At 37.4% G+C, this 13,934-nt stretch overlaps 1 protein-coding gene across 2 annotated transcripts; it reads right to left on the reverse strand.

Moving 5' to 3' along the window:
• Positions 1–10,639: 10,639 nt before the first annotated feature.
• On the reverse strand, positions 10,640–13,711 carry LOC113076265 (glycerol-3-phosphate dehydrogenase [NAD(+)], cytoplasmic-like). Of its 2 annotated transcripts, none has more exons than XM_026248921.1 (8): positions 13,566–13,711; positions 12,514–12,691; positions 12,147–12,287; positions 11,928–12,066; positions 11,694–11,806; positions 11,383–11,619; positions 11,193–11,299; positions 10,640–10,998 (listed from the first exon to the last, which is right to left on the reverse strand). In XM_026248921.1, exons 1-8 carry the CDS (start codon positions 13,604–13,606, stop codon positions 10,902–10,904), a joined length of 1,053 nt encoding a protein of 350 aa, XP_026104706.1. In that variant the 5' UTR covers positions 13,607–13,711; the 3' UTR covers positions 10,640–10,901. The 2 variants fall into 2 exon arrangements, with proteins under 2 accessions (XP_026104706.1, XP_026104707.1); XM_026248922.1 differs by having other exon boundaries at positions 11,158–11,299.
• Positions 13,712–13,934: the final 223 nt, after the last annotated feature.

Here is a 13,934-nt window from a genome sequence, read left to right on the forward strand (position 1 = left end):
CACACACTGTGAACACACACCCGGAGCAGTGGGCAGCCATTTATGCTGCAGCGCTCGGGGAGCAGTTGGGGGTTCGATGCCTTGCTCAAGGACACCTAAGTCGTGGTATTGAAGGAGGAGAGAGAACTGTTCATGCACTACCCCCACCCACAATTCCTTCCGGCCCGGGACTCAAACTCACAACCCTTCGTTTGGGAGTCCGACTCTCTAGCCATTAGGCCACAACTTACGGTTAGAGATGGACGAATATGAAAATCAAAAGGTTAAACTCTGCATATTAACCCTGCACAAGTTTACATGTCTCTCCCCGACCATAGTGCAAGTTATTGGTCAAAATGAGAAACCAAGATATTATATAATATATGTATGTAAGGCAAAAGCAATCACAGTTAGTTAGGAAAATAATTGTATACTGTACTTCTAAATAATAAAATATGAACAGAATGCACATGGAAGTGTTAACGTCAGAAGGATTTTGAAAGTTTCCGAACTCTCCCCATCATAATGCAATTTAGTGGCCATTATACAAGAAACTGTTAGAAAAAGGAAAGCAAAAGCACTTGTCAATTTGAAGAAAAATGTGTACATTACTGTAAAAGAAACTGAGAAGTGAAACAACTTTTGTTGAACATGCATATTCCAAGTTTGTCATAACATTACAAACTTTAAATGTGCCTTCGAAAGGCTCAAAAGAATCAAAAGCTCCTTAAAAAAAGACCCTACTTTTATGGAAGAGCTTGCTGTGGACCCCATGAACACATCGTTAGTGGAAGCTGTGGCTTAATGGATAGCAAGTTGGTCTAGTTCCCCGAAGGTTGCAGGTTCGAGTCCCGGTGCTGGCAGGAGTTGTATGTAGGAGGGAGTGATTGAAAAGTGCTCTCTTCCACCCTCAATACTCATGACTGAAGTGTCCTTGAGCAAGGCACCGAACCCCCAGTTGCTCCCTGGGTGCTGGATCTATAGCTGTCCACTGCTCCGGGTGTGTGTGTGTGTTCACTTCTCACTGCTGTGCACTGTAAAAAGTTATTTAGTCGTTTCAATTATTATTATTATTTTTTATGTTGACACAACATGAAGTTTCTGAATTTGTTAATTCAACTTAGAATTTTACGTTTTCACTGTCTCAACTAGTTTGCAAGTTGACTGAACTAGTGTATTTTTCCTCTCAACTTAAAAAAAGGTGTTGAATCAATCCAATAGCAATATCACGTTCTCAACATCACTTATCACACGATCTAGTGAAGGCTGTTGCAGACAGAAGAAGGCCTTGGTGAGCTTCTCCACAAAGTTTGGACATTTTCTCAAAATACAACTTTGGTAAGTGTTAGTTAGATTATCCCTCCTCCCTTCTCACTCTTTTCTTCTTTCTCGCCCCAATCCTCCCTCTGTGCTCTCCCGCTCTCTACTCTTGGCAGTCTTACCTCTGTATACACAGATGTGCACACATGTATATTTCCTCATGAGTTCAGATGTTCAGACCAGGACACGGCGGGCTATACGCATGAAGGTTATTGTGTTCAGTCTGTCCAGTTGAGGTATCCTTGGCCAAGTGTACTCCTAATATGTCCAGAACTTCCTGGCCATTCTTCCATTTTATATAGCGTATATTTCTTGGCTCGTGTACCACACATATGTAATCCAAATCTCATTGGATAAACTAAAACACCACACCTTGCAATGCAAATATAATGTGTGGATGTAATTATGAACTTGGAAGAAGTTTGTGAACTGACAAAATCGATTCATTTTCATAATTCTTTCCATGAGCTCATGCAAGGACTGAGAATAGTTGAAAGGCATCGAAAGATAAAGACAAAGAAATATGTTAATTTACAATTGGGGGCTCTTCCGAGATATTTCTACAGACAGGTGAGAAATAATATTTAATTAATTATTCTTACTGTCTGTTGAGCATATTTTCGTGCACATGAATTTGGACTCTTTTGGGCTTTTGTTGACAATGCATTTTAGCTTTGATATTTGAGGCAAGTGCAACTCTCGAGTCCCCGTTGTTTGTGCTTAATGGTGTGATGACAATTTAAATAACAGATATTTAACAGATAATTTCATAACAATCCAAACATATAGCTATCCCCTCAAACTTGGCAAAATGATAATCTGTTTACCATCTTGACAGGAAAATGACGTTTTTATGGTCAGTTTTTAATTTATTATTTGCTAATGTTAGTGAATGTTTGCATTAGCGTGCACGACCTACTACACTGAAATTAATAAAAGAAGCGGCTGGAAACTAGGGACCTCTCCTGGTTAGGGATAGTAATAAACTGAAAGCAATCTTTACGTGATTTACATTTCAAATATTTAAAAATGATCTAAAATGATCCAGCGGGCCTTACTTAAAGACATTGGGGGCCGTAAACAGCTGTTTCGATTTTTATAAACAAAAATAGATTGCATTGGCGGCAAAATGATGTAGTATACATGCCAGACCAGTATGTGGCGCTGTAATTCTGCCACAGAGATACACTAAAAACAGAGAAGAAGACTTGGACTATGCTCGTAAACCTTGCGCGTGGTACACAAACGAACATGGAACAATACATTTATTAATCAGTGTTAATGCTAGTTAATAAAAAGACAATCGTTCAGTGTTTGTTCATGTTTTTGTTGCTGTAAGTGACGTAGAGGTGTCTGACTAGGGGGGAGACGTGGGCTGATGACGTCATCGTTTCTGAAAATATACGGATTAGCCGTCCAGACGAAAACGCAAAGACGGCGTTTTCAAATTTATCCACTCTGGGACCCGGTTTCAAAAAATAGCGGTTTCACCTTGCGAAAACACGTGTGCGTGTGGACGAAACGCCTATCCGATAAAAAATGTTTGCGTATTCACAGAAACGCATCTCCGTGTGGACGGGGCCTTCGTTTTTGTATTAACTAAAATAACTTGTGTGCATTCTGATTATTTGGAACAAGATTGAGTGACTATTTTAAACGGCCGTATTCAGCTAATAATAAAAAATAAAAAATTATTGACTTTGGTTGTTACATTTGGTAGACTATTTACAATATTTCAGTCTGAAGTTATAATACAATGCATCATGCTGATGTATTTATAAGAATTAAAGAAGTATCCTGAACACCAGTAAGACAAAGGAGCTCATTATGGACTTCAGGAAGAAGGAAGGTAGCACGCATGACCCCATCCACATTGACGGGATGATTGTTGAACGTGTCTCCAGCTTCAAGTTCCTGAGAACCACCATCTCGGAGGAACTGTCCTGGGCCACAAACACCTCCAGCCTGGTCAAGAAGGCTCACCAGCACCTCTTCTTCCTCAGGACACTGAAGAAAAAACAGCCGTCTTTAGCCATCCTGGTGAACGTTTGTGCGTGCGATCGAGAACATCCTGAACAGCTGCATTGCAGTCCGGTATGGGAACTGCTCAGTGGCTGACCGCAAGGCAAGGCAGAGGGTGGTGAAAACTGCCCAACACATCACAGGGACAACACTTCCTGCTATTGAGGACAACCAGAGAAAACACTGCCTACTGTACGCCAAGCTCACAGCATTTTGAAGGACGCCTCTCACCCTGACCACAGACTGTTTAACTTCCTGCCCCCCAGGAGGCACTTCAGGAACCTCCGGAAAAGAACCAGCCCAACTCTGAACTCTGTACAATGAACCCCCCTACACTGCACTAGTGTAAATGATGCTTATAGTGTACATACACTTATTACATAATCCATCTATATAGTATGTTCAAAGTACACCTTTCTGTATATCATGCTGATAGTATTTAAAAAATCTTTAAATTATATCCATAGGCTTATTTGTATATTTATTGTACACATGCAACATATTGTAGACACTTTATATTCTGTACTTACATATATAAAATATATACTTATGTATATTATTGCACTTCTGGTTAGATGCTAACTGCATTTTGTTGCCTTGTACCTTACATGTGCAATGACAATAAAGTTTTCTTTTCCATCAAGGATAACTTGCTAATTAAAATAAAATGAAGAACTACTATAATGCTAACTGGATGAAATTCCTTCAATTTTGGACAGTTGCATGCATAGATGACTGACCATAGCAGAGATTGCTTATATGCAGTTGTAGTCAAAGTTTACAATGTGGCTCTCTCGAGTGTTCATTTTATAGAACAAACAAATCGACATCCTGGGCAGCTGCCAATTGGCGATACAACATTATGGGTGTGGAGAACAGGAAAAGCTGATAGGAGATTGCTTACACCCCCTGTAAGAGGAATGGGATGGGCTGGAATGGAGAAAGACTGAAAGGCAGGGGAAGATAACTGCATCCCGAGTCAAAACTCTGATGCCCCATCAGATCCTCATCACCAAATGATAAACTAGAAGACGCTGCAGAAGGAAAAAGACACTAAAACAGCCAAGACATGTTCAACTGACTTTCAGAGACTTTCATCTTTTCCCTCGTGGGCAGGTACTGCATTTACAATTACCACTACAGAGACCTCCTCAAATTTTGATTTGTCACATTCATTTGCAAGTTGATAATTCAATGGTCTTATAGCAGTTCTTTGTAAGCTGTTTAACTAACAACAAACTGCTTTATTTTAATAGGCACCTGTCCAACCCTATGAAAGAAGTAAACTGTTTCCTTGATTTCTCAATCAGAAAAAACTTGGACTGGATTAAGCATAGAGAGGTCTAACTGTGAAATATAGAGAGAGTTTAGACTCTGATGTAAAGACAGAGCTTCTTGTAAAGCTGATAAACATAGATGCTCCAAGATTCCTTAAAAAAATAGGTGAGTAGAGGGACATAAAGTGTCCAAGATCAAAATATGAATGGTAAAGCAATGATACTGGGCACTTCCTCTTGGAATATAGAGATTTTATAGGGCTGAATTTAAGTTTTAAAATCCCAAACTTGTCAAATCACAAATGCTGCCACACCCAGAGACAGCGGTTACATGATGTAAGCGTTATTGGCCATGGATCCAAGATTATGTGGAGATCTCCAATCTTTTAGAGCAGCTCATGAACAATAGAAAAACTAGTAAAGACAAAACTAAAGTACACAGATAATTTATATCTCAGAATTTAAAATTGGTTCTTTCAATAATGGCATGCCTAATAGTGAAAAATTTGGGGGTTATCCTAACAAAAAACAAGTTTATTCAAGTGTGCTATTAGTATATTTATTTTAAACAAAAAAAATAGGAAAGTATGCTTTTAGTTTACTTTTTATGTACTTCTCAGAAATGGGCTTTATGTACTCCTCAGAAACATATTTAAAATGACATTTACAAAAACAAAAAAAATACAAAAAAGTCTAAATATATTTGAGCTATAATCCTAGAATCTGTGTTTTCATTATTATTCGGCAGAGGGCGCTAGTACACATCTTCTGTGCAGAATTTCCAAAAAAAAAAAAAAAAAAAAAAAAACCTCAAGTGAAGAAGAAAAAAGAAACCCCAGATACTAACACATGTAACGATCATCTGACATGAAACGGCATCAAAACTGTAACGTTATGGAATAAAATGTCGACTGATGAAGAGGTCATAATTAAAATGATATTTCTTAATTTTTTGTGAAACACATTAAAGTGTTTCAAAAATAATGCATGAAGCTAAAATAAAATGTTTGGTTTACAAGCAGATACCTGTTCTTTATTTGGAGGTATTGTATGTTCAGATATTTACTTTACTTAAGTAAAGTTCAAGTATATTTTTAAGTATACTTTATGTAGCAAGTATACACATATCAGTGTTCTAGTAGTAGCTATACTTGTAAGTTTACTGTTTCAATACGCCTTGGGACTAAATTGGCCCACTTTCTAGAATATAAAAGTAACTTTGAATACACAAATATTTTACCTCTATGTTTGTAGTTTGTACTGCAATTATACTAAAAGTGAACTTATAGGTACACTGATAGTTTACTAATTCAATACTTTGTACACTTTTAAGTATAGTCTCAGTAAACTACTAGTCTAGTAGTTTTATACTGCAAGTATACTCATAAGTTTTCTTTAAGTGAACTTTACCTCATTCTTTAAATATACTATGTCACTATTTAGGTTTTAATGTGTATATATTTTGTTACATGAATATCTGAACATACAAAACCTCCAAAAAAAGAACAGGGTATCTGCTTAAAAAAAAAAAAAAAAAAAAAAAAAAAAAAATATATATATATATATATATATATATATATATATATATATATATATATTAGCTTCATGCATTATTACTTTAAAAACATTAATGTGTGGATTGGATTCAGAATATATATATATATTAGCTTCATGCATTATTACTTTAAAAACATTAATGTGTGGATTGGATTCAGAATGATAATCAAAACGTAGATGGAGTCGATCAACACCCCAAAGTTTGACTGTATTATTACATCTTCATCAGTCATTTTATTCCATAACGTTACAGTTTTGATGCTGTTACATGTGTAAGTATTTGTTTCTTTTTTCTTCTTCACTTGTGTTTTTTTGGAAATTCTGTGCAGAAGATGTGTACTAGCGCCCTCTACCCTATACTAATGAAAACACAGATTCTAGGAGTATAGTTCAAATATATTTAAGTATAAGTCGAGTAAACTTTAATGTCATTTTAATTATATAAATATGACTGACTGACTAACTGACTGTCATCACTGACATATCCCATGTCCCCAAGGCATTTGGACTCCTAATGGGTCTGTATGCAGGCAACATCCACTACCTCAAGCACATAAAAATACACCATTGAGGCTCTGCCAAATCTTGCAAAGAACAGCAGCTCCCACCAATGTTCATGAAGTGAAAGTGAAAGTTGTGACATTTGCCAAGCATGGTATCCCATATTCGGAATTGCTGCTCTGCATTTAACCCATCCAAGTGCAAATAGGAGGAATTGATTGTGGGGAATTCATGTTGATGAGTGATAAGTGGTCTTATAATTGGTGTACAGCTGTGCTAAACACTGCATTTGTTAATGTAGTCTTGTTTTTGTTTTTTAGTATGCACTCAATGTTACACAACTAGTCACCCAGGAAAAAAAAAACGACCAAATCCAGATGACATGGAAGTCACTCCAACTGAGTCAGATATCATGCAGATCATCTACATCGGTGGTTCCCATCTCCTTCAAAAAATCAGTCATCGTCCCTGTACCTAAGAACAATAGACCCTCTTGTCTGAATGATTATCGTCCAGTTGCCCTCACATCAATAGTCATGAATAGTCTTTGGGGACTGGTTAAAAACTACATCTGCTCCTCCATCCCGGAAGCTAGCTTCCAAACTCATGGACCTCAGCCTGAATTCCCCACTCTACAAATGGATTCTTGATTTCCTCACCGGCAGACCTCAATTGGTGAAACTAGGCCAGTACACCTCCAACTCCATCACCCTGAATGTAGGAGCCCCACAGGGCTGTGTCCTGAGTCCCCTGCTCTACTCTCTCTACACACATGACTGCATGTCTTCGCACAGCTCCACATCTATAATCAAATTAGCTGATGATACTGTAGTTCTGGGCCTCATTCACAACAATAATGAGACCCCATACTAGGATGAGGTAGAGAAATTAACATCATGGTGCCAGGACAACAGTCTCTCTCTCTGAATGTGAGCAAAACTAAAGAACTGATTGTGGACTTCAGGAAGAGACAGCAGCAGCCCTATAAACCTCTTATGATCAGTGGGACCCCTGTGAAGAGGGTGAGCAGCTTCAAACAACTCCAGTCAAGACTGCAAAGCCGTCAAATGCTGCAAAAGCAGAGCAGTTAAAATCATCAAGGGCTCCACCCACCCCAGTAACCATCTTTTCACTTTTGCTGCCATCTGGTAAGCGCTTCCGCAGCCTGATGGCAAAAACCGAGAGACCCAGGAGGAGTTTCTTCCCCCAGGCCATCAGGCTCCTAAACTCTAAACCAGCCTCTTAACATCTTCATGTCTCCACTAAATTTTTACTTTATCAGATAGATATTCATCATTCACTACCTCACATTTAGATTCTGACAGTGTCTGCACATTTGCCTCTTGTACATTCCTGTTTATCTTAATATTTAAGACTACAGTATAATGCACATATGCACTTTGCCTCTTGTACATCCCTGGGTATCTTAATATTTAAGAATACAGTGAACTTTCATGCACATTATTTTCCATTCTATATTTAATTCTACAGTATACATCTTTTAATTTATAATTTATAATTATATAGTTTATAATTTTTTTATTCTTATTTTTATTGTTTAGTTTTATTTCATTCATAGCTATATTCATGTATATTTAAAAAGAATGTTGTGTTGTATTGTTTAATAATTGCACTATACACGGAGCGGTCCTGACTCACATTTCACTGCTGGTTATATATTTCCTTTATAATCGTGTATGTGACAAATAAAAATCTTGAATCACTCCAACACCAATAATATTTGTATAGAGGGAATGTTTATGTTTTGATTTGATTATATATATATATATATATATATATATATATATATATATATATATATATATATATATATATATATATATATATATATATATATACAGATCTTGGGCTCTCCTGTAAAACGTTATACATCAAAAATGTTATAATAATAATAATGTAATTTTATTAATGTAAATGAAACAGGGTGTTACAATACAACGTTACAATTTTGGAAAGTCGTGGCCTAATGGTTAGAGAGTTTGACTCATAACACTTAGGTTGTTGGTTTGAGTCTCAGGCTGGCAATACCATGACTGAAGTGCCCTTGAGCAAGGCATTACATTTATCTCCTCCGAAATGTTAAAGTGGATGCCTCACTAATCTCAGAGGTCATTTCTTATCTCGTTTTTCCTCTAGTGTGGGAAGCTGCATGGTTGTAGACTACCGGTCACGTGTTTCTCTTTTTATTAAAATAGCATAATGTCTAGCCTATGACATGAAGGTTGAGTCTATCCAAAATTACAGTCAATATCCCATTGAAATTTACAAAAAATAAATAAATAGCTAGTACTGCAGAAAATGAAAAACTGCAGAGTATGTTACATAGTCATACTTTTATTTATTATCATTATTATGTATTACATGAATTAATCAGATGATTTAGCCCAGATTAGTTCACGAATAACCCATACGTTAACGGGTGGATAAAAAAATAAAGCGGGGTGCTCAGATTATAACCTTTCACATTGCCTATAAGTCTGACGTAGATACAAAGTTTCAACAGTTGCTAGAAACACACTCATATGGGGTAATCAATGTTCTTCTGAAGTGTTTATGTAATCAGAAAATAGACTGACCATGCTAAAAATGAAAAAAAAAAAAAAGATGTAGGTAATCTATGCCAGCATCTCGCGCATCAAAACAAACATTTCCGTCCATTATGGTTGACCTCACACTGACATTGCCAACATGCAAGTGTGAACTCAACCATTCATCCATGCTTCTTTTTCAACCCCATCGTTTTCCCGCTAAAAATTGCATGGATATATTTGCTTACCCCGATAAGCCTTTTTCAATGTAAATGATTTTGAAAAACTCCAGTCAGTTCAGACTTGGTTGAACTATTCACATTTTATATCATCGACACAATGTTGTCATATCACACAGCTCTAACATGCAGTGATGCTTTAAACACCAACAAGCTTGTTGATTAAAAAAAATAAAAATTAATAAATAACTATCAAAACTTTTTATAACAATATTTTTCGCTTATCGGTGCTCTTTAATTCTTTTATGTTAACTGAAAGCAAATCTGAATGATGCACTATTTTAACATTAATAAACAAGTACAGTTGACCATGACATCCTATTCCAGAAAAGTCACTCACCCAATGCTGGATGGAGCTGTATAAGGCTGCAGCTCACGTGATAAATGCTGGGTTTGTGGGGAGTTCATGTCTGAAATAAATCAGCAACCTGATAAAGAGGCTTACTCGCACAAAATATAAAAATACTAATCATAAATGCATTTCAATACAAATTACATTAGATTTTTCCCAATGGCTTTAAAATAAAAGTAAACATAGTGTTCTGTATTTTAAATACATATGTATCTGAACTACTCATCCCTGATTGCATGGTAGCTCACAGTATTTCGCACAATGTGCTTTTCTGGACATTTTAGCAAATCATCACTCTCTAGTGTCCAAAGCGGGAAATCGCCTCTCCAAAAATAGCGCGAAACTTTTACCCGCGCGCTATTAATAGATGCTGCTGTTCTCATAGAGAAAGAGCTAAAGAACCAATAATAATCAAAACAACACACAGGTCCGAAAGTAAGTCACGCAACTGATCTTTCTCATGTGGAATATGAAAATAATGTTTTGAAAACGCACCTGAGATGATTCTATCGTTGAATAAACAGTGCAATCACTGTAATGTAAACATAAGATCTGTTCTGCAGTGCAATTTAAATCAGTCCATTTGGAAAAACGTTAATAATTGAAATACCCCATTCTGCCTTATGTAAGGAGCTACTTGCTCTCAAGAAAAGGTCAAGGGTTGAATCCCTAAAATGTTAAAGGTGAACTGTGTCAGAGAGAGTTGTGCAAAGTAAAGGTCACATTCCATGTGTAGTGAGTAATATCAATGTACAGACACACACTTGATTCAATGTGAGTTTCGTTCTAAGTCATTTCTGAAATCACTAATGATTTCACGTACAAACATGCAGACCCAAAGAGTGAACCAAATCTGTTTTTATGGCACATGGAAAAGCAACTTCCAACTTTAAGGCACTTTTTCATTGGCAGCAACATTACAGAATAAGAAATGTTACATGTAGTTTGCAAGAGTGTAAGACTTGAAAACAGGTCAAAAATCCATTAAAATGCATTTTATCCCAAATAAAATTTTATGCACTTTTAATTCACAACATTAAGACAGATATTTCAAAATGTGTTAATGAAAAAACAACTAAAACAGCCGTAATGTCCATGATGATGTTTACATGTGTTCTGGATGGTTCTGTAGACAGGAGATGAACTCTTTGACTGGGTGACCCTGGAAACAGATCTGATAAACCGCATTAAACAGGGGGAACCTGCAGAGAGACAGAAAAAAATTGACATTAATAAAAAGGAAAAAATATTTTTCCATAATGTGAACATTTTGTGAACATGTGATAATCTTTTGATTACATTTAGATCAATTTTGACCTAACTCATTTTTCACATTGATTTACATGAGGTAATTTTACTACCCAGCACTGATTGTGAAGAGCACAAAGATAGTTACTTTTCCACCAGGTTTTTGTGTTTGAGGATCTGATGAACTTCCGCTGCGGTTGCTGGACCTTGAAGTTTCTGGCCGTTCAGCAGTTCCTTCTCGAGCTCCTCGATAGACTGACAGCAAACACATATTTAGCGATGCACAAGAACACTGAAAAAGAGTGTAACTTTTAATCCTAAAGGACCAGCAAACATACTTTCCCCGTTCTAGTGAACGCTTCTCCGACTTTGCGGTTGCGTCCTCCGTAGCAGGTGGTGATGAGGTCGGCGACGCCGCAGCTCTCCAGAAACGTGGCGGGAGAGACCGGACTGGCCGTGCAGAATAGTCGAGCAAAGGCAATCATCTCCATCAGACCCAAACGGATCACGGCGGCCTTGGTGTTGTCACCGAACTCCAGACCGTCACAGAAACCAGCGCCCACTGCCACAATGTTCTACAATAACATCAATTACTTCCTAACTTTTATTAATCTAAATGCTTCCAAAACTGAATGGATGGATTTTTTACCTTTAACGCCCCACAGATCTCCACAACGTCAGAATCCTCCACCACCGTCACACGGAAGTTTGGTGTTTGCATCAGTTCCTTCAGCAGGGGTGCGTGAGCTTTGCTTTTACACCCTAAACACAAGATTATTATTTGGAGAAATACAGTGGCTGTGTGTAGTCTACAGTGGCGTATATGGGCACATTTTCCTTCTGTCATTACCAAATCATAATATTTCCATTTTGGTGTACTTACCAATCGTAGTTTCACAGAATTTCTCATCAGCAACCTCATTGGCCAGATTGGCTCCCATAAGCACGGTCATGGTGATGCCAAGTTTTTCCCTAATGACATCAGAGATCAGTTTCAGTCCGTCGGGACCCTCATCCACACCCTTACGAAACACACAAAGTGATATAACAGTGCTGCAGGTCCAGATACAAACTGAAACATAAAAAATGCATATGAGGAAACCTTAATGAGGGATATTCCCACAGCGTCCGTCTTGATGTGACCCTTGATGGTGTCACAGATTCGGGCCACAAATTGGTGAGGGATGACAAAAATGAGAATATCTGCACCCTTTACCGAGTCCAACAGATCTGGAACCGCCAGCTAAAGAAAAACAACCATTTATCACTGGTTTTATTACACTTTTCTTATATCAAACACCACTTTTCATCACACTAGTTTCAAGATTGGTAAGCAAAGATATGCTTCTTTACATCATAACGACACTACTTGATTTCTACATTTCCACTGCAGCATTACATTTACTGTTGTTAAATGGCAGTAATGGTTTAAAGGGTTCAAGGATTCTAGAGATGCTTTGTGTTCTCACCACATTGGGCGGCAGCTTGTGTCCAGGCAAATATTTAACATTCTCGTGTTCGGTGTTGATGATTTCAGTGAGATTGCGTCCGTTGACCATCTCCTCAAACACCCACATGTTCACTTTGCTTTCAAACGTGTTGTATTTTGCTGCATTGGCGCCCACTATCTTGGCAATGGCAGAACCCCTGAGGAAATGAAAGAACTTTGACATTACAGACAAACTGTACTGGATAAACAGCAGCCAATACTCTGCTGGATTAAGTAATGACATCTACTGAGAGCTTAATTAGCAGAAGAACTAGAAGAGAACTTCATGTGACACACATTCTCTAAACTACAGGTTTTTTGGCTCCTGACTTTGTTGCAACTTGGGACAGGTGCTTAAAGTGGTAAACGTTGTTGCATTTACCACTGGTTTTTGGTAAGTACTGTACTATAGTGTATTTAAAGATATTCAAACATTACACAACTCTTAAAATAGTGTCTGCAATCATAAACTTCTAAATATAAACTTAATAATCCTCTATCACTGGAAGCATGAAACATGCAATTAAGACACTAATTATGGATGGTAATAATAATCCAGATCATTACAGCTCTGCAACACCATAAAACAGCCTGAAGTGTATGGGGCAGAAAGAAAAGACTGCAGCCTGTGAGGATCACTGGACAACAAGGTTCAATCATTACTCAGCAAATATCTTCTCAGCACATAATCTCAGAAAGCAAAACAATGCACATTTGGACATTCCATACAATACCGTTAATACATCATATATAATAAAAATAATAATTTGTAGGCTAAAAAAAAAATACAAATATAAAATCCAACATTTTTTATGATATCTGTGATTGTAGAGGTTAGGTAGTCTATTCCTGGTTTGCACTTGATATCCATAGAGGAAATCCGTGCAACTATTTATTCAATCTCTTAAAATAGAAATACATTAAAACAAGCTGTTTCCAAATGTACTTCAGTCAGTAGCTTCGCGCTATTGCTGTAAAACATAAACCAGCAAAAACAGTGTAAAACAATCACGCAATGAAAATGTCACGCACCAGTTCCCAGAGCCGATAATGCAGACTTTCTTGGCCGCCATGCTGCGCGTCTGTCCCGGCTGGACTTGCTGTAAGACTTCAGTGTGTCCGAGAGCCGCTGACGGACCGAAGAGAATCCTGTGGGCGCGCTGTTAAATAGCCCGTGAACGCGCCTCACTCCCCTTAACACGCATTGGCTGAGCTCAACTCGAGACAGGACTGACCACTGATCCGATGATTTATAATTATTATTAGAAACTATCACTCGTACTGTCTTTAAGTTGCAAATTACGTGGGATTTAATTGTTAAGACTTGAAACAAGAAGGTGGAAATTTCTGTAGGCTATTACAAGAAGCATTTATGCTATCACAAAGCACGGTTAAATACGC

This window comes from Carassius auratus, unplaced genomic scaffold (assembly GCF_003368295.1).
Source record: "Carassius auratus strain Wakin unplaced genomic scaffold, ASM336829v1 scaf_tig00019517, whole genome shotgun sequence".
NCBI lineage: Eukaryota > Metazoa > Chordata > Actinopteri > Cypriniformes > Cyprinidae > Carassius > Carassius auratus.